The following is a 26003-nucleotide window of genomic DNA, read 5'->3' as shown; positions in this document are numbered from 1 at the left end:
ATCCTCAATGGTACCCGTGTGTTTATTGTCTCTTTTCGTTTAGTTCCTATCTGTATGTATATAAATTGTAATATTTCCATGTTTTGTGATAAATGTTCTCGATATGTATATATGTTTGTTTTTGTTTTATATATATATATATATATATATATATATATATATATATATATATATATATATATATATTTATTTATTTATTTATTTATTTATTTTTGTGCACATACCGGTATATCAAATATACAATAATATTATATCCAGAGAAGAAGAAAAAAAAAGAAGAAAGAAACAAAGCATATGAGCTGAAGGTATGTGGGATTTGAGAGAGAGAGAGAAGAGAGAGAAGTTAAGTAAACAGAAGGTTCCATCGATTCCATTGGGCATCAAACTTTTCCTTTTTACCATTTTTTTACGAAATAAATTTTTGAGTTTCATAAAAAAAAATTCATTTGTGAAATTGCAGCACACACACCCAAGGACTTCTCAGTGCATCTTGCTGTGTTCACATAGTATTTAAGCCATAAGACAATAGTGTTTTGTATCAGACTATTATTTTCAATAAAACCAAGAATAAAAGATTTTTTGTTTGTAATAGCTATCTGTAAATCAATCTTATCTTCTAAAAAATGCTCAAATTCTGCTAGGAATAATTGTAAAAAATCACATTCTCACAGAATATGTTCTATTGTTTCCTCTTCAGAATGACAATGATTGCAGTACTTTGAGTCAATTTTTTGGATTTTGAATAAAAAAGAGTTTGTAGCTAAGATATGTATATATGTTATAGACAGGACCACAATGTAAACTAGTTTATACAACTAATTGTGCAATCCTGTATAAATAAAGGATATTATTATTATTATCATTATTATAATTTTTTTTTGATAATTTTAAAAATTAATGTGTAGGAAACAACGTGTACCGCTCAAAAATTTCACAAGTCGGGGTGAATGTCTTAAATAGGCCAAATATAATACACTCAAGAGTCAAAAGTATTTCTGCACTGATAATTTTCATTATATATCCACATCTGTAAATCATTGAATAAATCATTTTTTTAAAGCACCTATCATGAAAATATTTCTTCTGCAGAGAAAAATTTCACAAATTATGCATAGGATAGTCATGTTGTAAGAACTTTATTTGAACTTAATTTTACACATTTTAAAAAGTCTATGCCTAGTAATTCATAAATCGACCCACAAAAAATAACACTAAAAGTAGCATTTGTCACGAATCTTGAGTGAATTCTGTATATATTCGGAAAATTTCATAGTGATAACTTTAATTATCAAATTTTGTTGAGGTTTTAAAAATGAAAGTTGTACAATGAATATACAGTGAAAATTAGCACTGCAGAAATACTTTTGACCCTTGAAATAATTATTTTAGATTTTCATGCTCAATTCACGGATGGATAGGCAGGCAATAATCTTTCCGATCACAAAACATGTATCGGGATCACCGTTCCCCTTGATCCACTCCTAATGTTATAGACAATGATGTAAGGGGTCGAAACAGGAAGTCGTTCCCCAACATTCTGCGATGACATAAGCGACAACGGTACACAACCCAGCCTGCTACCTCTGTTACCCATATTCCCACCACAGTTCAACGATGCACTCTCCACCTTCAAATTCCTTTGTGACATTTGCAATTGTTTTAAACATCGTTGCCTCCATTTCAATCGTGCTGTTAAACAAATGGATTTACACGGTGCATGGATTCCCAAATGTCAGTTTAACGTGTCTTCATTTCATCGTAACAACAGTGGGACTTTTCGTCTGTCAAAAATTCAATATTTTTCAGCCTAAAAGTGTTCCCATTTTTAAGATGGTGCCGTTAGCTTTGACGTTTTGCGGTTTTGTGGTGTTTACTAATTTGTCCCTAGAGTCGAACACTGTCGGAACATACCAGCTTATCAAGATGCTGACGACTCCGTGCATCATGGTGATACAGACCATGTTTTACACTAAAACGTTTTCAACAAGTGTTAAATTAACAGTAGTAAGTAAAATGCTGCACTATTTACAAACATGTGATGGATTTGCTTTTGCTTTGCTGCAGAAATCATAGGGGCTCGGTTGTCAGATATTGAAGTTTTGTATTATTTGTTCCCAATTAATAAATTGAAGTTTTGTGATAATAAATTATATAAATAAAATTCACCACCAAAATCCGATTTTTTCGTCATTTTAATAAAGGTTTATGATATGTGCAATTGTACATTGAAAAAAGTATGTACACCTGATTTTGATGGTGGATTTTATTTATATGATTTATTATTCGGGAATAAATAACACAAAACTTCAATTTCATAATTGGGAACAAATAATGCAAAGCTTCAATATCTGACAACAGAGCCCCAGTGGCAGAAATGCCATGTTTTATGTACTGTATGTGTTAGGCCAGTGGTATATACATTCATACATGATTACCATAATATTATGCATATATTACTAAAATAGCTTGATTGAAAGAGTTTGATCTCGTTAATTTGACAGGTACAAATTATTTGATCAAACAAGATGCAAAGCGACGAGTTTATAATCTATGCCTTTCAAATCTACGTTTTTCAAATTTCAACTCTTTGGATCAAGTTATAAATACCCCCATAATTCAGGGTTTGAAATTAATAGTCGCCCACTCGCCATATGCGATTAAATTTCCGAGTGGGCGAATTAAAATTACAGTTCAAGTTGTCCACATGGTGATTAGAAAATTTACGAAATAAATATTTGCTTTTCGATTATGTCAGATCATTTCATTTTTTTTCTTTCTTTCTTTTCGTGATCTGCAAAGCGCTTCATAATTAACTTTTAGAATCACTCCTCTGCAAAGCATGTAAGTAATTTTGAATTACCGACAATAGGGCGATTTATAAATGGGGTCAGTGAACCTAAGAAACAAAAAATACAGACTTAAATGAGTATCAGGGTGATTACGATAAGACAAAAAGACAATGGAAGTTGTTGGAATCATGAAAGACTAACCGACTGTGGCTAGAAAATGCGGAAGCGAACGTCACTTATTTGTATTGTGAGTTAATACTTGATACCTCTTCTTCGGGAAAAAGGCTTGGAAATATGCTCGTCGCATACATGGGGTGTCGTGTTGTGGTCGGTTGGTCTTCCATGATTTCAAACTTCTGTTATCTTTTTGTCTTATCGTATTCACCATGATACTCTTTTCTGTAATGCCATCAAATGTCACAGGGTCCCGATTGTTTGTTGCCGGTTGCATGTCGTATAAACCAAACAGCATAACAAAACATATTATTATGAAAATACTTTTCAAATAAAAAGTGCTTTAGTCAGTGGACGACTACATTTTGATGTGGGCCCCTATAATTGCAAGATCCAGTAGCCCACATAAATACCAAAGTTTTCAAGTTAGTTTCAAACCCTGTAATTATGTATCTTTAAGTAAATGTTATACATGTATGATAATAATTAGCAAAGTGACAAACATACAGTGAATGTATGTGACACAGTCAATCACTTCTTCAAAAAAAATTGTTACATGAGTTTCAGGAAGTGATGATGTGGATTCAGAAAACCACAGTGTGGTGATGTACAGATTCAGAAAACCACAGTGTGGTGATGTACGGATTCAGAAAACCACAGTGTGATGTACGGATTCAGTAAATCCCAGTGTGGTGATGTACGGATTCAGAAAACCACAGTGTGGTGTACAGATTCAGAAAACCACAGTGTGGTGATGTATGGATTCAGAAAACCACAGTGTGGTGATGTATGGATTCAGAAAACCACAGTGTGGTGTACAGATTCAGAAAACCACAGTGTGGTGATGTATGGATTCAGAAAACCACAGTGTGGTGATGTATGGATTCAGAAAACCACAGTGTGGTGTACGGATTCAGTAAATCCCAGTGTGGTGATGTACGGATTCAGAAAACCACAGTGTGGTGTACAGATTCAGAAAACCACAGTGTGGTGATGTACGGATTCAGAAAACCACAGTGTGGTGATGTATGGATTCAGAAAACCACAGTGTGGTGATGTATGGATTCAGAAAACCACAGTGTGGTGTACAGATTCAGTAAATCCCAATGTGGTGATGTACGGATTCAGAAAACCACAGTGTGATGACCAGGATGTTGGGTCACACTCCTTGAAATCATCAATACTCATGCACAAAAACAATGTGAATACTATATATAATGACAAACAGGTGCTCTACCAACTGAGCTATATGATCACTAGCAATTAAATTAGTCAGCTTGCTCTGATGGAGATATGTGGCTGACATATCAGGATCGATTTGAACCAGTGAAATACTGAATTTGATGGCAGACAAAATAAGTCACATTAAGAACAGCTGACATGTCATTGTTTTGGGTCAACTGTGGTTATGTAACAATCTGCACCTGTCATTTAATAAGTAAACTGATAAGGAAAAATGTACATCAGTGATGGAATTAAATGATATGTTGATCATAATCTATTTAAATTATAACATTTTGTCTCAGTTATCAGATTCAGTGAGTCTAGAGTTCAAATCAATAACAGTAATTTTAAAAATGACTTTACACATACAACATTTCATGTCAACAGACAGTCGCAAAGCAAAAATTTAACGGATTCTATCTTAAACTTCTGAGTAGTCGAGTTTTTGATGATTCATTTATATATGTATATATTTTATACAATTTATGATATTGACTGTAAAATTCTCTTTTCAGGTCCCTATAGCAGTAGGAGTGTTTTTATATTCATATTATGATATCAAGTTTAACCTGCTAGGAATATTCTATGCTTCCATTGGAGTGCTGGTCACATCCTTATATCAAGTGGTGAGGTCCTGCTTGTTCTTGATGTTACAAACATGTGTATCATTTAATGTGTGCTAACAGTGGTGAGGTCCTGCTTGTTCATGATGTTACAAACATGTGTATCATTTAATGTGTGCTAACAGTGGTGAGGTCCTGCTTGTTCATGATGTTACAAACATGTGTATCATTTAATGTGTGCTAACAGTGGTGAGGTCCTGCTTGTTCATGATGTTACAAACATGTGTATCATTTAATGTGTGCTAACAGTGGTGAGGTCCTGCTTGTTCATGATGTTACAAACATGTGTATCATTTAATGTGTGCTAACAGTGGTGAGGTCCTGCTTGTTCATGATGTTACAAACATGTGTATCATTTAATGTGTGCTAACAGTGGTGAGGTCCTGCTTGTTCATGATGTTACAAACATGTCTAACATTTAGTCTCTGCTCTACTAACAGTATGTAATCATGTAATGGAGATTCAGTGAACAATATCACAGGAAGAACGTGTGCTGACAGGTGTTACGAATGCTGTAAATACACATCTGTTATGTACATCTTTTAGTAATGATTATGATTTTTTTTAAATACTGAATTAAGCCACAGGGGTATATAAATTTGAATTTTACAAAGATAGGACACTTTGATTTTGTATTATGTTTTTGTATCCTATCTCCATGTGATATGTCAGAAAATACATAAGCACCATGTCTGTAACAGTACCATATTACAGTACATAGTACCTAATTACTACCTGTGTATGTGACAGTATTACAGTACCTAATTACTACCTGTGTATGTGACAGTATTACAGTACCTAATTACTAACTGTGTATGTGACAGTATTACAGAGTACCTAATTACTACCTGTGTATGTGACAGTATTACAGAGTACCTAATTACTACCTGTGCATATGACAGTACATAGTACCTAATTACTACCTGTGTATATGACAGTATTACATAGTACCTAATTACTACCTGTGCATGTGACAGTATTACAGTACCTAATTACTACCTGTGTATGTGACAGTATTACAGTACCTAATTACTACCTGTGTATGTGACAGTATTACAGAATACCTAATTACTACCTGTGTATGTGACAGTATTACAGTACCTAATTACTACCTGTGTATGTGACAGTATTACAGTACCTAATTACTAACTGTGTATGTGACAGTACATAGTACCTAATTATTACCTGTGTATGTGACAGTATTACAGAATACCTAATTACTACCTGTGTATGTGACAGTATTACACAGTACCTAATTACTACCTGTGTATGTGACAGTATTACAGAGTACCTAATTACTACCTGTATATGTGACAGTATTACAGAATACCTAATTACTACCTGTGTATGTGACAGTATTACAGTACCTAATTACTACCTGTGTATGTGACAGTATTACACAGTACCTAATTACTACTTGTGTATGTGACAGTATTACAGTACCTAATTACTACCTGTGTATGTGACAGTATTACAGTACCTAATTACTACCTGTGTATGTGACAGTATTACAGTACCTAATTACTACCTGTGTATGTGACAGTATTACAGTACATAATTACTAACTGTGTATGTGACAGTATTACAGAGTACCTAATTACTACCTGTATATGTGACAGTATTACAGTACATAATTACTACCTGTGTATGTGACAGTATTATAGTACCTAATTACTACCTGTGTATGTGACAGTATTACAGAGTACCTAATTACTACCTGTGTATATGACAGTATTACAGTACCTAATTACTACCTGTGTATGTGACAGTATTACAGAGTACCTAATTATTACCTGTGTATGTGACAGTATTACAGTACCTAATTACTAACTGTGTATGTGACAGTATTACAGTACCTAATTACTACCTGTGTATGTGACAGTATTACACAGTACCGAATTACTACCTGTATATGTGACAGTATTACAGTACCTAATTACTACCTGTGTATGTGACAGTATTACACAGTACCTAATTACTACTTGTGTATGTGACAGTATTACAGAGTACCTAATTACTACCTGTGTATGTGACAGTATTACAGAGTACTTAATTACTACCTGTGTATGTGACAGTATTACAGTACCTAATTACTACCTGTGTATGTGACTTTCAGTGGGTGGGAGAGAAACAGCATGAACTACAGATAAACTCCATGCAGTTGCTGTACTATCAGGCTCCTCTGTCAGCTTTCCTCCTCATGTTTGTGATACCCTTCATTGAGGTCCCCGTCAACAGCATTCACGGAGCCATGGGTCACTGGGACATGAATACTCTAGTAAGTTTTTTCTTTTTCAGTCTTATCAGAGATGCCTCTGGCTCCAACGAGGTTAAAACTTGTTATACTTTGTGTGAACATAGTAATAAACCAGATGTATTAATATTTTGTGTAGCGTCCTTTCTGATTATTTCAGACAGCTGAGTCACCTATTGAACATTGTGCTCTGTTAATGTTCTTAGTCCATCATTTGTCAGCTCTTGAACATTTTAACCTTACCTCAGAAACTACAGAGCTAATGTCCTCTTATTTTTGTTAAGAACATCTTTATGCAATAGGGAAACAAATGGGTCAATTTCACGGTCCCCTCCCCATTAGGAATGGATCACAACCTTACTCGGGGCCCAGGGGCTGAGGAACAGATAGGTATACATAAGTACAGGTTGTGATGCGTGGGTGATCTTTAGATATCTATATCTTTAGTGCTGAACATTCACCAGACACATATAACTATAATGAGTGTGGAGGCTTCCACCACGAATCTAACTCGTCATCGTGGCTCATACAAACAAAACTAGAATTGCGAATTTCATGATCCCTTGGACTAAATTGATATTATCATGGTCAAAGTAAAACTGTTCAATGTTTAGCAATCTTTCATACTTCTGCACATTTTGGTGCATATTCAAAATGAGCCAAGCCTTAGATACCTTTTACCAAATTCGTAAAACTCAAAACTCTTGGGTCAGGAGTTCAGAGCCAATGGTTATGTATTAAGTGTAAATAAGTAATTTTATAAAAAATCATTAAATCTTTAAAAAGTTTCTGTACTCTGGAACATCTACCTGACATAGTGGAAGGATAGCTAGTTTGAGTAGTATAGTAAATTGTGACCTGTGCAAAATTAAAAAAAGTTTGGAATATTTGTCTGGGCTACAAGATGGTGATAAAGACTGACAGCTAGTTCATGTACTGATCATCAGTATTGATCCGGAGAAGGTCAACATTTAGTTCTCAGAGTATTTATTACGCATGTCTTACATCATTAACATGCAACTTATACCCAATCACCTGCAAATTATTCGTTGTGTAATACATAGATGACTGTTGAGGCCAATGGGCTTCCAGAAAATTCTAAATTCACATAAAGATGGAGACTGATAGATAAAATAACATGCTTAAATCAACTGATTGTAAGCATGTTCAGAGCTTTTGTCTGTTTGAGTGCCTGTTCACTTTAAGTATGTACTGTAGTATTTTCTGAGCACCTGTTAACTTTAGATATGTACTGTTGTATTTTCTGAGAATCTGTTCACTTTGAATATGTGCTGTAATTATTGTGGTTTTCTTCCAGGGTGCTGTCTTTTTGTCGGGAGTTATTGCATTCTGCGTGAATCTGTCGATATTTTGGATCATTGGCAATACCTCACCTATGACGTATCCTTTGATAATTAAAACATGGAAAATCTATACAGAATAACATAAAAAAATGATAAAATTGTTCTAAAGGTAGCTCCATCCTCATATGAATTATCAATATGTATCATTAAAATAAAAAAGACTATTATAAATTTCCATTTAGTATAGATTAATTTAACCAATAAATCAATAACCAAAGAAAATGTGTATGTTGCCACCTTAATAGAAATACTAAAAATTTGTTAAAATGACCGATTTTAAATGTCCACAGTTTCAAAACACTGCTACTTTGTAATTATGCATAAATTAATTGTGGATATTAGGGAAAACCAGGGAAATCATTGTACATAATAGACATGTAATATAGAAATTACCAGCATAGAAGTTATCACCCTTGACAACATCAATTTTCATTATGAATAATTGATTATTTATGGAAAATGTAAACCTTTTCAATATCAATACTTTATCAATTTTGTCTTTTCTTCATTTTATCCAGTGAATAAAATTTCTGTGAAAGATATATTTCTATCATACACAAAGTTTGATGATAATAATGAAATAAGTCTAGGATTCAATGTCTTGTCACATTAAACCACACAGCTCCGATTTCACGCCCCCTTGTGATGATGAAGAAAATCAACGAGAAACTTCCATGGGTAACCAGTGATGGGTGTGCAGAGCTTTCACACTTTGACCAATGAAAATATTGGTTTAGGTTTATAAATTAATTCATATTTATAGTGGAAAATATCCATAGAGGTCGGGGGGGGGGGGGGGGGGGGGGTGGTTGGAGGTGTGAATACACTATGTAAAATAAATATAACTGATCTAGCTAATGTGTTTCTGTGAATCTAGAGTTGTAACTTTTCTTCTTTATTTTAGAGAAGATGAAAGTAATTGTAAATCTTAGCAATCATCAATGTTTTTATTGGTCAAGATCATCAAATATTTCACAAAACCCCACTGATAAGTTTATCATTTTAAACCAATTCCATGTGCCACTATAATCAGCAACAAACTACAGAAAAATACCTCAGTCAGTTACATTGAAAAATAGGCTTGCCAGGACAGATGTCCAGAGATATATTGTCATTACCCTACTCCAGCATGCTAGAGGTTCACGGCGAGATACTTTTGACTTGGCACTGAGTAACTTTACCTCTAAAACTCTTATTTCTGTGAGGTTCTAGACTTTAGACAGCTCTATTTCTGCCACTGGTACTTGACTTCAGAAAACTCCTTTTTCTGTGAGGTCCTAGACTTTAAAAACTTCTTATTTCTGCGAGGTTCTAGATTTCAGACAAGTTTTATTTTTGTGAGGTCCTAGACTTCAGAAAACTCTTTATTTCTGCTAACTTAAGTCCTAGACTTAAGAAAACTCTTTATTTCTGCGAAGTCCTAGACTTCAGAAAATTCTTTATTTCTCGAGGTCCTAGACTTCAGAAAATTCTTTATTTCTCGAGGTCCTACACTTCAGAATATTCTTTATTTCTGCTAGGTCCTAGACTTCAGAAAACTCTTTATTTCTGCTAAGTCCTAGACTTCAGAAAACTCTCTATTTCTTGAGGTCCTAGACTTCAGAAAATTCTTGATTTCTCGAGGTCCTAGACTTCAGAAAATTCTTGATTTCTCGAGGTCCTAGACTTCAGAAAATTCTTTATTTCTCGAGGTCCTACACTTCAGAATATTCTTTATTTCTGCTAGGTCCTAGACTTCAGAAAACTCTTTATTTCTGCTAAGTCCTAGACTTCAGAAAACTCTCTATTTCTTGAGGTCCTAGACTTCAGAAAATTCTTGATTTCTCGAGGTCCTAGACTTCAGAAAACTCTTTATTTCTTGAGGTCCTAGACTTCAGAAAATTCTTTATTTCTCGAGGTCCTAGACTTCAGAAAATTCTTTATTTCTCGAGGTCCTACACTTCAGAATATTTTTTATTTCTGCTAAGTCCTAAACTTCAGAAAACTCTTTATTTCTTGAGGTCCTAGACTTCAGAAAATTCTTTATTTCTCGAGGTCCTAGACTTCAGAAAACTCTTTATTTCTGCTAAGTCCTAGACTTCAGAAAACTCTTTATTTCTGCTAGGTCCTAGACTTCAGAAAATTCTTTATTTCTTGAGGTCCTAGACTTCAGAAAATTCTTTATTTCTGCTAGGTCCTAGACTTCAGAAAACTCTGATATCAGTGAGGACTCTTCTTGACTGATGAACCTGCATGACAGAACCTTGCATACTGCTTGTTTTTTAACCGAATGAAACAGAACCATATATATAAGGCCTTAACAATAACCAGATACAATATGGCAGGACATCTAAAGTTCTGCGTGACGCTGTTGATGGGTTGGCTAATATTTCACGACTCTCTCTCATTCCTACAATTGTCGGGGATCATTTTCACTCTCACAGGTAAACCCAGAGCTTCAAGCATTTCATAATATTTACCATAATAATTATGTATTTGAATTGATACTTGTTTCAATTTATACATTTTCCTTATTATCAGTATATAATTAGATAATTCTGTGGTTTTAATATACATATTATGTAGGTGTGTATACTTTGTGTAGAAATTACAATTGTACTGCATGGTCACTAATGACTCTTTGTTTTAATTGTAGGTGTTACAGTATACACACATTTCAAACTAAAGGAACAAAGTCCTACCACACAACTTCCTACTGTTGTGGACAAATCCTAATGTTCATAAACAGTTTACCCAGTTCTGAACAAGTCCTAATGTTAATTTATGTACAGTCAACTCATTTGCGAACAAGTCTTAATGTTCATAAACAGTTTACCTAGTTGTGAACAAGTCCTAATGTTAATGAACAGTCAACCCAGTTGTGAACAAGTCCAAATGATTATGAATGGTCAACTTAGTTGTGAACAAATCCTAAGATTATGAACGGTCAACCCTGTTGTGGATAAGTCCTAATGATTATGAACAGGTCACTCAGTTGGAAACAAGTGAACAAGTCCTAATGTTTTTATGAACAAAGTCGCCCTCTCCCTATTGTGAACAAGTCCTAAATGTAGGAATCGGGCATCTTCTCATTTCTAGCTCGATGTAAACTGGACAGGGAGAAGACAGTATTCCCAAATAGTTGTTTATCATATAAAACTTTATAATATTTTCTTGATAATTCACAGGAATTCCCTTTTAAAGGGACTGGTTTATGTTTTTAATTTTTTTTTTCTTTTTGATGTTAAGCATTAGAAATATAACTCAATTAATATTGACAGCCTAAAGTTTGACCTTCTAAATGCAAGAATAAAAGCAATATTTAAGCCTAAGTTAAATCTATGTTATGTAAACAAAGACTCAAGTCTTTTTGTGTTTACAAACAAACCAGTGAAATGTTAATTTTGTTATTTGAAAGCATCTTAATTTTGCACAGTCAGAAATTTTACTTTTAAATGACATACATGAAATGTGATGGATATTTTAAACTTAGATCGATATCCATTTCTTTTGAAAACTTCATAAACAATAACATACCACAATGTTTGTTTACAAAAGAAACAAAAAACTCTCTAAGATCAGTTTCTGTGATAATGTATAACTATTTGTTTGTGAAATCAAACACATTACACTGTAGATTTTGATCATTAAATTAAAGCAAAAAAAAAAAAAAATGTGGGAAAATCGAGAATCAGACCCTTTAATGTCTTGGATAAATATATGTACATGTATAAGCTACATGATAATCTTTTTAACTAGGAGTTGAAGGTTTTAACTTCGAAATAATTATTTCAAATTCACAAGAAAAGCTAATGGTAAGATGGTATATGACACATTTAACAATATCGTGGAAACATCAGCTCTGCTTCAACATCACGATAGAGGATCAACAATTATTTAGACTCACCAGCAGACTGGGAAGTCTAGGGTCATCATTATACATCTAACTGGGTCAGACTGTGAGGCTTAGGGTCATCATTATACAATCTAACTGGGTCAGACTGTGAGGCTTAAGGTCATCATTATACAATCTAACTGGGTCAGACTGGGAGGCTTAGGGTCATCATTATGCAATCTAACTGGGTCAGACTGGGAGGCTTAGGGTCATCATTATACACTTGGTCTGTTGATGCATTGTAGGAGGGGAATGTGTCACAACCTAAAAGTAGGTCACTGTGGCCTCCTTTTGGAATAGCAAATGACAGCATCATAGTCATGTGACTTCAAGTATGCACACAGATATTCATCATGTAGTTTCTGTGGAAACGAGGGGGTTATTTATAGACCGAATATAAATAACCCCCTCGTTTCCACAGAAACTATTCATCATGTACATGAGAGTTGTGGACAAGCGTAGCATATATATACCATAGCTGTGTACTTTATTATCCACTGTCTAATACCTGTCCTTAACATAAAGCTACACACTGTCCTCCCATATATATTACACCAAACTGATAGAAAATAAAATGTAGGGGGTTTTACATAGCTTGACTATTTATGTATTTTAATTTGTTTTCGACTTCATTTCTCTGGTGTTGATTTCTTCAATATTACAGGGTTATTAAATCTATATATATATATTGGTGAATTATTGACACGAGTTAGGAAAAGCCAGTATTTACTAACTTATATGAGTTTAGTTTTGTAATGCATAATTTTGTACTTCAGTTGTTTTATGTTTATAATTTATTCATTTTTGCATCAAGTTCATAAACTGAAACATTGTTGACACTGACATAAACTGAAGCATTGTTGACACTGACATAAACTGAAGCATTGTTGACACCGACATAAACTGAAGCATTGTTGACACCGACATAAACTGAAGCATTGTTGAAGCATTGTTGACACCGACATAAACTGAAGCATTGTTGACACCGACATAAACTGAAGCATTGTTGACAACGACATGAACTGAAGCATTGTTGACAACGACATAAACTGAAGCATTGTTGACAACGACATAAACTGAAGCATTGTTGACACCGACAAAAACTGAAACATTGTTGACACTGACATGAACTGAAGCATTGTTGACACTGACATAAACTGAAACATTGTTGACACCGACATGAATGTGTGAACTATTACAGTTCCTATAATGCATGTTTTCAATACTGAAATGTAAATTATGATTTTTTTCTGGTCTGCATAATGGTCAATCAGAATGGAAATATTGTAAGATTTACCTGATGCTCGATAGATAAAACGTAGTCGATGTCTACCGGAGTGAAAACTTCCAACACAATCAGCCATCTTCATCTTACACAATGTATGATTAAAAACATTCAGTGAGGACAAGATTAATGGCATAAATAAGGCATACTAAAATTCTCTAGAATTAAGGAGCATTTTATTTACAACTCATTAGATAAATCAAGGACTCTTGGTTCGGATTTCAAAAGAGATCATTACTTCTTATGTTTTCACCTTTGTCTTACCATTACACAATTTCCGAGTTGCCCAATAGTAATTTCCCTTGTGGAACTCTTGGTACACGGTGGGTACAAATGCTTATTGCTGTGTTCGGAAATTGTGCATTGGAATGATATCAGTTAACGCCCTTGTGTACTTTCAAAAATGAATTTCATGCCATTGGACAGCTGTATAGTGTTTGAGAATGCATGAGTCGTCTACTAATTAGTGATCTCGATAAGTCCCATCTAGTCATCGGTATAGTCCCACATTGAAATCAATATTAGTGTTACTCGGTGACACCTACATGTACAGGTACATTGACAGCATTTGTTTGATTATTTTGTGAACTTTCAACCTGTTGATTGCATCAAGAAAGATAATTGTATATCGGATATGAATTTTACTGGTGTAATTTTTTTTATGGTGAAAGTACATGTATATCGTGTTTATATTACCTGAATTTTAATGGTGTATTGTTTTGATGGAGAAAGTACCGCGTTTGAACTACATGCAGGTTTGATACTCATTGTTATTTTTTCTGAAGTAGACATCATCAATAATGATTTTTGTTTATAATTCTTGTGAGTTGCATGTATATCTTATATTTGAAATTTGTTTATTGTCAGCATTGATTATAGAGAAAACTGAAAACTAAATGTACATATATTATTACTAGTCTACAGTAACCTTGATCCGAAGAGTCGGATCACATCGCGTTGACAGGCATGGATTATCAGATTAAACGAGACGTGAAACGTCAAGGAGATATGATCCAAGTCTTCAGATCAAGATACAGTACCTGTAGTAATGATATATTCATCACATGTACATACCCCCTTCTGTATTTTTAAGATACATGTTTATAAGACGAGTAAATTCTTAATTATCAGAAAGACAAACAGTGAAATGATTTTTTTGTGTTCGCAATTTTTCTGTGACTCAGTCCTTCACTTTCAACAAAAACATGCATTCATGTACATGTATTATGGCATTATACATTTCTCAGAGAATCCAGAAATTCAGATCACACTCTGAATTTTACAGCATTAAATCACGGATTATTGATGCGTATATGATAAAAGTAAATAACTTTGTAGTTGTTTGGGGGTTGATGAGGAGGTCAGTTGATCCGAGTCCTGGATAATTCTTGCTTAATCCCTTTAATGCGATGCTCCAGTCAAGTGGTCACTTCATTTCCCAAACCAGACCTTCCTTAATACACAGACATTCAAACATAAAGAGTAATAAAATAATCAACAATATATACATGTAACATAGGAGAGGAGAAAATCCATGGCTGGACTGAGAATCGAACCCGGGACCCCTGGATTACTAGTCAGGTGCTCTAACCACTGAGCTATCCAGGACCCCTGCAATACTAGTCAGGTGCTCTAACCACTGAGCTATCCACGGTCCGTACAGTGCCAGCTACTACATTCCTACCTCCTTCAATGACACACAACCCAGATTCTGTTTGCCCCTGGCAGGACAACCTGTAGTGCAGGAGTGGTCAACGGCACCAAATGTAGTATAGGAGAAAATCTATGACTGGACCAGGAATCGAACCCGGGACTCCTGCAATACTAGTCAGGTGCTCTAACCAATGAGCTATTCAGACTGATATCCCATGGTCCGTATAGCCCTAACTAATAAAAGTGTATAGAATGAGGCACTGATCTTATATATAAATAAAGAGTACTGAACAAATCACTGGTGTGTGTGTGTATATATAATTATATATAAACACACACACAAATATATATATACACACACACACATATATATAACCATCAATACTCAACATCCCAAGTGTCAGATCTGAATGTAGATATGGGGTCAAATAAATAAGGACATAATATACATTGTATATTGCTTCTGATGTTTGTATGTTTTGTTTTTGTTTAGTGTGTGTGTGTGCGAGCATGTGTGTGTATTTTAAATCAATTGTCAGCAGTTTATTTACCACCTGGATGTTAAAGTTACATGTAAATTATGCGAGATCACTTTTATTTTCTTCATGTCCATAGTATTTGCTGTAGGGTTCACATGTTAACAGAAGAAAATTCATGTCATAATTGATTTCTCTAAAATTATCACATCATTGTGTCGATAAAATTCATGTCATAATTGATTTCTCTACAATTATCACACCATCGTGTTGATATTATGTTGACATGAGGCGACCACAACCAGTGTTGCATACATGTTGTTGCTGAGAATAAATTCAATTTATGCAAAATCTCATGGATTATTTTATTTAAATATGGCAGGAACATATGGTGATATGTGTCGAGTTTACCCTCAACTACCATAATAACAATGCCCATATGGTATGTGTACCAGTATAACTGCACTTACAGAGGAAGTTGGCAGCATTTGAAATGCACACCATCTACATGTATGATTTTATTGAAATCTTGCAATGAAATTTTGCAACAACAGGAATTTTTGAAAAATCTGCCCTGTTGAATTGGCTTGAACAAGTAGACCTGAACAGTGCACTATATTTCAATACAAATGTATGTAATTGCATATGTTCCTTATCCAAGGTACACAATCAACTTTACCATGAAAAAGTCTGTACATTGGTTTGGAGATTTGTACACTTGAACTCGAACATTTCTTGCAACTACAATCAAATCTACATCAAATGCGAACATAAAATATGTCAACTCATTAACACGCTTGACTGGGTCACTTTGGGTCAACCGTCATCAAACTCTTCCTCATCGCTGAAGTAAGCATCTTTCTTGTATTTTTTACGCTTGGGTTCCTCTTCCTCGTGCACAGAAGAGGAGGAAGTGGCTGCATATCTCATAGATTCCAGCTCCATCTGGTGTTGCTGCATATAAAGGGGGGATAATTACAAACATTAAATAGTATTGTACAGATATTGCATATTTCAGGAGGGGTGTGTGACTATTTTGCGGGACAAATCAATGTATTTTCTTGGGGAATGCTTTCTCTTATATCTACATGTATTTTTAGAATTTCCCTTTACGTTGCAAGAATTACATGCAATCATAATTCTGGCCATTTTATATACGACAAGATTAGCTGCAGAACTGTAGCTCTCTGAAAAAAGATGGTGGTCGACAGATCTGTCACAATATTTTTTCAGAGAGCTACAGTTCGGCATCTACAAAATGTGTGTACCTGGTATTTGATGGCTGCAGACAAACTCTCCAGGGCTGGGTCTTCTGTTTCACTCTCTTCCTCTTCTTCACTATAAATGACAAACCTGCTTTAGTAACTTGATGGCTAGTATCTACTTGTATAAAAGTAATAGATTTTGACAACAAACTCCGAGACACTCCAGAGTTACTGCTTACACATTTGATATTGTTTCATATACCTGTATATGATCAAGTTTGTAAGCTATAACAGAATTTGACTTGATTAGTAATTATTGTGAAATTAATCATAAACCTACTTTGGTTCCCTATTAACTATCCTGAAATAGCAGAAAAGAGAGTAAAGGGGTGGACATGCTTTGGTGGATCTAAGTCGGGCAATATTTCTTTTTTAAAATAACAACTTTTACATAAAATGCATGTAATACAATATAAAGTAAATCCGTACATGTAAATAGTGGTTACATTTATCGATGTTTGATTTTGATCTTACAAAAGAAACGAGTTTTGATAATTTTTGAATAAATGAAATATGCCTGTTCATTTCTTCAATCTTGAATCAGACATATGGAAATTTCTAGTAACTCCATAATGCTTGGTCCATAGTTTCTGCTTGCAATTTTAATATTGTTCCAAATATAACATCGAAGTCCATAAGTTGTATAAACTGAATTTTAATTGATAAGTAATTTTTGTGAAATTAACTAATATCTGTTTTTCTTTTTGATAATTGTTCAGTTGTTTTGTAGGATTGACAGTCTCCAAAACCAAAAATTCAATGCGTAATTTCATGTTGTATTTCGAAAGTAACTTTACAGTTCCCACTTTCTTAGAGGTACAAGAAATTCTGAATATTTAAAAATCCTAAATATATTCCATGGAGAAAAGATAAAGTCAGTTTTATGAATTTGTGAATAAAACACCTCACAAAATAAGGACAAATATATTTGTATCATCAACAAGGAGTGAGTCTACAACACTTCTTGGAGTTTTAGGTGCAGATCGGTGACAGAATGAGTAGACATTGATTAGTTTGAAATTGTTGGTAGATAAATAAACGGCTGTAAGAAGTTGAACCATGAACAGGTTATGTTTTGAATATCTGATCACTAAATGTGGTGTACAGTTTCAAACGTCCAGTCCTGCCCCACTCTGATTGAACATTGTGGTCAATTCAGAAGTTCAGTCCTGTCATGGACATTAATTCAGAAGTCCAGTCCTGTCATGGACATTAATTCAGAAGTCCAGTCCTGTCATGGTCATCAGACATCCAGTCCTGTCTCAGTCATCTGATGTCTAGTCCTGTCCTGGTCATCAGACGTCCAGTCCTGTCACAGTCATCAGACGTCTAGTCCTGTCCTGGTCATCAGACGTCCAGTCCTGTCCCGGTCATCTGATGTCCAGTTGTGTCCTGGTCATCTGATGTCCAGTCTTGTCCCGGTCATCTGATGTCCAGTCTTGTCCCTGTCATCTGATATCCAGTCTTGTCCTGGTCATCTGATGTCCAGTCCTGTCCTGGTCATCAGACATCCAGTCCTGTCCCGGTCATCTGATGTCCAGTCCTGTCCCGGTCATCTGATGTCCAGTCCTGGTCTGACTAGACACCCAGTGAATCTGTACCTGTATTCCTCCTCATCTTCCTTCTTTCTCTTCTTTTCTTTTTTAGGAGGTGGTTCCCTTTCACCAAGAAGATTTTTTGGACACTTGTAACTTAGATGACCCTCTTCCTACAAAAATGATTTCATTTCAGATCTAATAATGATAATTACACTTCTGATAAATCATTACATTTCTAATGAATTATTACATTTCTGATAATTTATTACATTTCTGATGAATTATTACATTTCTGATAAATTATATCTTTGATAAACAACTCATAATTAGATCCTATAGAACTATGAAGTGTTGATTTATGCATACATAACAGGTACATTTTATCTGAAATTGATAATTGATATGTATCATTCTATAATTTCAAAATCTTTAATACAGTGGTGTACAGATTTCAGGGGGGGGGGGGGGGGGATAACTCAACATAAAAAATGCCTCTTCCATTAAAGAAATTCAGAATCAAAGTCAACTTGTATTTTCCTCATCAGAAACAGTCTGGGGAGGCAAGTTTGGGTCATCAACTAAGAAGTAGGTACAGTTTCTAAAGTCATTTGTCCCAAAATATTGATGATTTCACTTGTAGCTCAAACTTGGCATTCAAATAAGGAATGGATTAACAAACCCAAAATCCGCTCAGTTTGATCAGCAAAATGATCTGTGTCATATGACGAGAGCTTGAAGTTGGTTTAAAATTGCAAAAATGCCATTTTCAAAGAAAATATCCACAAATTCAGGTGGTTTTCCTTTCAGAAAACATACAGCGCATGCGTCGAGCAAATTCATATTCAAGCATATTTTTCATTGTAAAATAATTCACAATATATATCATTTTCATTTTGCTCAACAAATGCGCACATCTTTTCCTGAGCAATAATCTGTATGTCATTTGACAGTTTTCAGGCTTATTTTGAGAAAAAGGTGGGAAATGTCTTATTCATGATGCCATAATGCTATCCATTTAGGAATATCATTCTGATTTTGTTGACATAGTATACCTGGCATATATTTTACTTTCTTAAAATACTGATTAAAGTTAATTCCAGACACATTTTATAGAAAGAAATTTTTTGGGCCTTTTTATGTATACAGTCGTATCTTGTTCTTTGTTAAAAATTCCTTTTTCATGTTTCTGCATCTGGATCTGCATTTTCTAACTTTTGTTCTTACACCACACTCACAGTACATGTATTAAGATGTGGAAAAGTTGTTTTCTAATATTTAAACCAGATCACTCGTAACTTCAAGATTTCTTGAGAGTTTTTTCCTTTAAATTAACACTTACATCACACATAGCACCTGGATTTGTCTAAAGTTTTTTTTTTAAATCCATTTAAATACTTACACCACACTCATAGCATCTGGATTTGTCAGGATAGTTTTTCCTCCGAATAAAATCTGTAGTCCTGCCATTGTCTTTTGCAATGTTGCATTTTATAGTCCTACCAAACATCTACATCATGAAATATGATAAAATAATTAACACATATAATTCAACATATCTATGACCAATGTACACACCTTAGCATTTTAACCCACTAGTCTACAGGACCGGTGACCATGCAGATTTACCGGTCCTGTTCTAGATTTGTCTAGCTGTCCTTCTTGTAACTAATTTTAACTCAATGGTCTACAAAACCAGTAAACATGCAGAGTTACCGGTCCTGTTCTAGATTTGTCTACCTGTCCTTCTTGTGACTAATTTTAACTCAGTGGTCTACATGACCAGTAACCATGCAGAGCTACCGGTCCTGTTCTAGATTTGTCTACCTGTCCTTCTTGTGACTAATTTTAACTCAGTGGTCTACATGACCAGTAACCATGCCGAGCTACCGGTCCTGTTCTAGATTTGTCTAGCTGTCCTTCTTGTGACTAATTTTTTAACTCAGTGGTCTACATGACCAGTAACCATGCAGAGTTACTGGTCCTGTTCTAGATTTGCTGTCCTTCTGGTGACTAATGATGATATGTAATACATTATTAATGTTTACTATCAAAAGATATCAAAATGTAAGTTTTGATAATTAATTTTAATTTATTCAGAACTATTAGACAGATAATCTGAATCAAAATCAAAGATTGAAATAGAGTTGTTGCTTTCTCTAAATTTTTTGCAACATCTATAACATATCAGAACTCCGCCATGGCTGGTCCCAAGCCCGGATGAGAAAGGAGGAGGGTTGTGCGCAGGGCCAGCAACCCTGCCATGTAAAAAACCGAACCCGTTACAGAAACAAACACTGAGGAACTTGGAACTGGGGAGAGGATAGACGCTACCCAGGATACTGGATCCATGACGGATGACAGCCAAAGCCGACAGGACACTGACATCCAGACGGCAGACGTTCTCACCCCTAAAGACGTATGTAGAGTTGGATGCTGGAACGCACGCACCCTCTAACAAACAGGAAGGCTAGCACAAGTCATCAAGGAGATGGAGTTGAATAACATCGAGATGCTAGGAGTTTGTGAAACGAGGTGGACTGGAAGTGGATCCTGGAAGTTAGCTACGGCACATACCATCATTTATTCAGGAAAGAAGGATGACCATCATAGCAGAGGAGTAGGTCTTATGACCAACAGAAGACTTAGTAGATGCATGATTGGATGGAAGCCAGTGAGTGACAGAATTCTGACTTCAAGATTTCATTCAAAGTATGTATGCCAAGCTGACAGTCGTTATCTGCTACTCTCCTATAGAAGACTCCGAGGAGGAAGAGAAAGAGGCATTCTACGACCAACTTCAGACGACAGTGGAAGAGACACCAGTTCACGACATGCTTCTGCTATTAGGAGATCTCAATGCAAAAGTTGGGACAAACAATGAAGGAAAAGAACGGGTGATGGGAAAACAAGGATGTGGTATCATCAATGACAATGGAAGCAGACTTGTCAACTTCTGCAAGGACAATAACCTGGTCATTGGAGGCACCATCTTCCAGCACAAGAACATCCACAAATGGACATGGACATCGCCAGATGGGCAGACCAGGAATCAGATAGACCATGTCCTATAAACAAGAGATGGAGAGGGACACTACAAGATGTAAGAGTTTTACGGGGAGCTGATGCTGGAAGTGACCATTCTCTTATCCTGACAAAGCTGAAACTGAAGTTGAGGAAAGCCAAGAAAGGGGAACAAAGATCACTGCTTTTTGATGTACAGAAACTGAAAGATCCAGTGATAATGAGAGCATTCCAGCTGAAAGTCAGGAACAGATTCGAGGTGCTACAAGATCAACAGCAACTCGACCTAGATGACTTCAACACAGTGATGATGGAAGTAGGACAGGAGGCACTTGGGTTGAGAAGGAGGAAGAAAGAATGGATATCAGCCAAAACCTGGGATATGATTGTAAGGAGAAAAGCTACGAAGAGCAAACTTCTGTCAACTAAGTCACCAAGGCTGAAGGAGAGCTTGAAGAGAACATATTCTCAACAGGACAAAGAGGTCAAGAAGAGCGCAAAGAAGGACTACATCAAGAGGTTAGCTACTGATGCAGAGGATGCAGCTGCTAGAAAGGATATGGGCACATTATACCATATCTCTAAATCTCTCAGCGGAGGCTTCAAGAATGCAGAAATACCAGTCTGGAAACAGGATGGGGAACTGACAAGCTGTACGGAAGAGGAGCTAACATGTTAGAAGGAACACTTTGAACGAGTGCTCAACAGAGAGGACCCATCAGCAGAAGCAGAGATCAGCCCTTCGGATGAAGTCCTTGATATAGACACTGATAAACCAACACTGGAAGAGGTCACCAAAGCCATCAGGACCCTCAAAAATGGAAAAGCACCGGGATGTGACCAGGTACACGCAGAGATGCTGAAAGCAGAGGACGTGGTAACACCAAGAGTACTGACGGATATCCTGCAGAACATCTGGGAGACAGAGACAGCACCCAGCCAATGGAAAATTGGCCTGATTGTGAAGCTGCCCAAGAAAGGAGACCTGACAGACACCAACAACTGGAGGGGATGCATGCTACTGTCCATCACAAGCAAGGTCCTCTGCAGAGTCATCTTGAACAGAATAACAGACATGGTGAACCCTCTCCTACGGAATGAGCAGGCAGGGTTTCGGAGAGGAAGGTCGTGCGCAGACCATATCTTCACATTGAGACAGATTATGGAACAGAGTAACGAATGGAACGCCACAGTATATGCCAATTTCATAGACTTCGCCAAGGCATTTGACAGTATCCATCGACCTGCAATGTGGAAGATCATGGCACACTACGGAATACCAGACAAGATCATAACCATCATCAAGATGCTCTATCAGGACTTCCAGGCCAGAGTGATCTGTGGCACAAACCTCACAAACAGCTTCCCACTACAGACTGGAGTGAGACAGGGATGTTTACTATCTCCCCTACTTTTTGTGATGTGTATTGACTGGGTGATGAAGAAGACAACCAGTCAGAACAACAGGGGATTGCTTTGGACATTTGAAAAGTCTCTAGAAGATCTAGACTTCACAGATGACATCGCACTCCTGGCTCATCGTTTCCAACACATCCAAGGGAAGACAACCGACTTGGCAAACTACGGCAGCCAGATAGGTCTCAACATCAACGCCGGAAAGACGAAGATCATGAAAGTTAACAACAAAACAGAAAGAGAAGTGACTATTGGGAACAATGTAGTAGAGGAAGTCTCAGAGTTTGTTTACCTCGGCAGTAAGATCACAGCCGATGGGGATTCAACATCTGATGTAGAGAGCAGAATAGCCAAAGCAAGAGCAGCCTTCGCAAGCCTGAGGAACATCTGGAAGTCAACAGCCATCAGCATCAAGACCAAGATCAGGATATTCAAGAGTAACATTATTGGAGTCCTCCTATATGGTGCTGAGTCGTGGAAGGTGACCAAAGGTATTGTCCACAGATTGGATGTCTTCCAGACCAAATGCCTACGACGGATTCTGAAGGTCTTCTGGCCCAACACCATCAGCAACAAAGATCTATATCAGAGAACGTCAACATCACCAATATCTGAGATGATCAAGATGACATGATGGAAATGGATCGGCCATGTCCACAGGATGGGAGCAACATCAATTCCAAAGATTGCCCTGAGAGGGACACCAGCAGGAAAGAGAAATAGAGGGAGACCAAAGGAAACATGGCGGCGATCAGTAGAGAAAGAGATGAAGGAGTGTGGATGGACTTGGGGCCGGATTCAGAACATGGCAGCAGACAGACAGAGATGGCGATCCTCAGTGAAGGCCTTATGTGCTTTCAAGCACGAAGAGGATTAAGTAAGTAAGTATAACATATCAGACTCTTTATCAAAAACTGACGTATTAACCTACATGTAGGTTAAGTGGTCTATTATGGGTGAAGGCCTTGTTTTTTCATAAATGAAACATGATTTTTTACTAGCACAATGGACAGACTTATGTTTTAAATTCATTGATCCTCTTGTTGATCTCGGGTTGATGGAGAGACATTTTAAGGCCTGAACACTATCCATGGCAGTAATTATCCAAGATTTTCAACAATTATAATTACTCATTTCCTCAAATTAATATGAACTTGTCTAATGCTAATTGTAACACCAGGGTCCTACAAAACATGCTGCAAGAACAGTGACTTGGAACATACAGTTAACTTGTCATAGTGCAGTATCAGTGACACATGAAAGCATTACATTAATATTAGAGAAATAAATCTCTCAGTAACGGCAAGAAGATTCCGTACCTCTGTCTTGTTCAGGGCACGAACAGCCTTGTAGGCTGAATCCTTCTCTATAAACATGATGAACGCCACACCCTTACTTCTTCTTGAATCATCCTTTAAAACTGTAACTCTGGAAGAATATAAAAAAAAGATATTATGCAAGAGCAAAACACCCAGTTAAACAATGTGTGAATTCGACCAAAATATGGTAAAGAAACTGAGTTGCCAAACCCTGAACGATCAAAGAAAAAATCAAACTATAAAGAAAACCATAAAGACTATTGTTGACCATGGGGTCTCCGTGGCTCATTTATGAAGATGAGAAATTGTTTTTGTTCTTACTGCCAAAATGTCCACTTTATTTTCAACATAAGTAGGGGCTCAACACCGTTCAAACTTTGAAGTTGTGAAATGAAATATCCAAGCTACTGATTTAAGACCAACAGAAAACTTTATTAATAAGGACAGAAACAATGGTTAAATTCTGGTTGAAACAAAGTGAAAGTTGTGAGAATGAGACTGTTGTTTTGTGTTTGTCTTTTTTTAAAATTTGGGCCCCATTAAGGGCATGCAAGAACAACAGACATGCATAAAGTAAACTATACAGAGGGGAAAAGTGTAAATAAATGAAAAGACATAATACATGAAATGTCCAATTTGAAATATACCTGGTACTAAGCGTGAATGCACCCTGTATGAGTCCTTATAATTTGGGCATATATTCTCTTGTTTTCAACCTCTGAATGGGTTTGGATGTTTTGTTTGCATTCTCGTCAATCTGGCATTTGACATCCATGCTTTTTTAAAAGTTTGACATATATCAATTGTGCACTTTAAACAATGGTAACTTTAATTGACTAAACTGGCTCCCTATTGACCTCACTTCTCTCTTCGGTGTAGCACCAATCAGCAGGGAGCCAGTTTAATTCAATCGACAAGCTTTTTTATCATACCAATCGGTAAATTTCGGGAATTGATTTTTCCCCCAGATTCGTGGAACGTTAAATCGTGGATTTTCAATGTGAATCCGTAGAGCATATTTTGACTTAAAAATCCGTGGAAAATACGGACAATTCATACATGTAAACAGCTCTGAGATAGACCGATAGGCTTTTCATCCAAAATAAAAGTTTAGGCTTTTCTGTTTTCAAAAAAAAGTTAAACTTAATGTTACAAACCAGTCACAAGCAAAGGGATCACATAACACAGTCATGCTTGGCCATCTGACTGGAACCTAAACTAAAGTACGAAATACTATTTATAATAGATCAAACTGTAAAACACTTCCTCTGTTGGGATATTGCACAGCACACACACCAAATGTGAAACACTTTCTCTGTTGGGGTGTTGCACAGCACACATACAAACTGTGAAACACGTTCTCTGTTGCCAGTGTTGGGGTGTTACACAGCACACATACAAACTGTGAAACACGTTCTCTGTTGCCAGTGTTGGGGTGTTGCATTGCACACATACAAACTGTCACACTTTCTCTGTTGGGGTGTTGCACAGCACACATAAACAGATAAACATGGACTTACTTGGCTACCCGCCCGTATTTTTCGAATATTTTATGGATGTCATTATTCGTTAGGGAAAATGGCAGATTGCCCACATACACTGTGCTTTTACTAGGAGCAAGTCCTCCGCTCATTTGGAAAATAATGAAATACTATCGTTTATATATCGATTGAGCCTATTTCAGAACGGGATATCGCCAGAGGTCTACAAAATACAAAATCGTTGGAA

General features: G+C 36.1%; 2 protein-coding genes across 2 annotated transcripts; one reads left to right on the top strand and one right to left on the bottom strand.

Annotated features, from left to right (window-relative positions):
• The first annotated feature begins 1496 nt into the window (after positions 1-1496).
• Positions 1497-16067, top strand: LOC125654617 (solute carrier family 35 member E3-like). Its single transcript, XM_048884610.2, has 6 exons — positions 1497-2004; positions 4703-4813; positions 6927-7088; positions 8383-8465; positions 10739-10851; positions 11064-16067. The coding sequence occupies exons 1-6, from the start codon at positions 1615-1617 to the stop codon at positions 11141-11143; spliced, it is 939 nt and encodes a 312-aa protein (XP_048740567.1). The 5' UTR covers positions 1497-1614; the 3' UTR covers positions 11144-16067.
• LOC125654618 (zinc finger CCHC-type and RNA-binding motif-containing protein 1-like) lies at positions 16063-26003 on the bottom strand. Its single transcript, XM_048884611.2, has 6 exons — positions 25796-26003; positions 24276-24384; positions 19919-20026; positions 18583-18689; positions 16985-17054; positions 16063-16670 (listed from the first exon to the last, which is right to left on the bottom strand). Exons 1-6 carry the CDS (start codon positions 25906-25908, stop codon positions 16533-16535), a joined length of 645 nt encoding a protein of 214 aa, XP_048740568.1. The 5' UTR covers positions 25909-26003; the 3' UTR covers positions 16063-16532.

Source organism: Ostrea edulis, chromosome 7 (genome assembly GCF_947568905.1).
Source record: "Ostrea edulis chromosome 7, xbOstEdul1.1, whole genome shotgun sequence".
Taxonomy (NCBI): Eukaryota; Metazoa; Mollusca; class Bivalvia; order Ostreida; family Ostreidae; genus Ostrea; species Ostrea edulis.
This window is presented reverse-complemented; position numbering and strand designations above follow the sequence as displayed.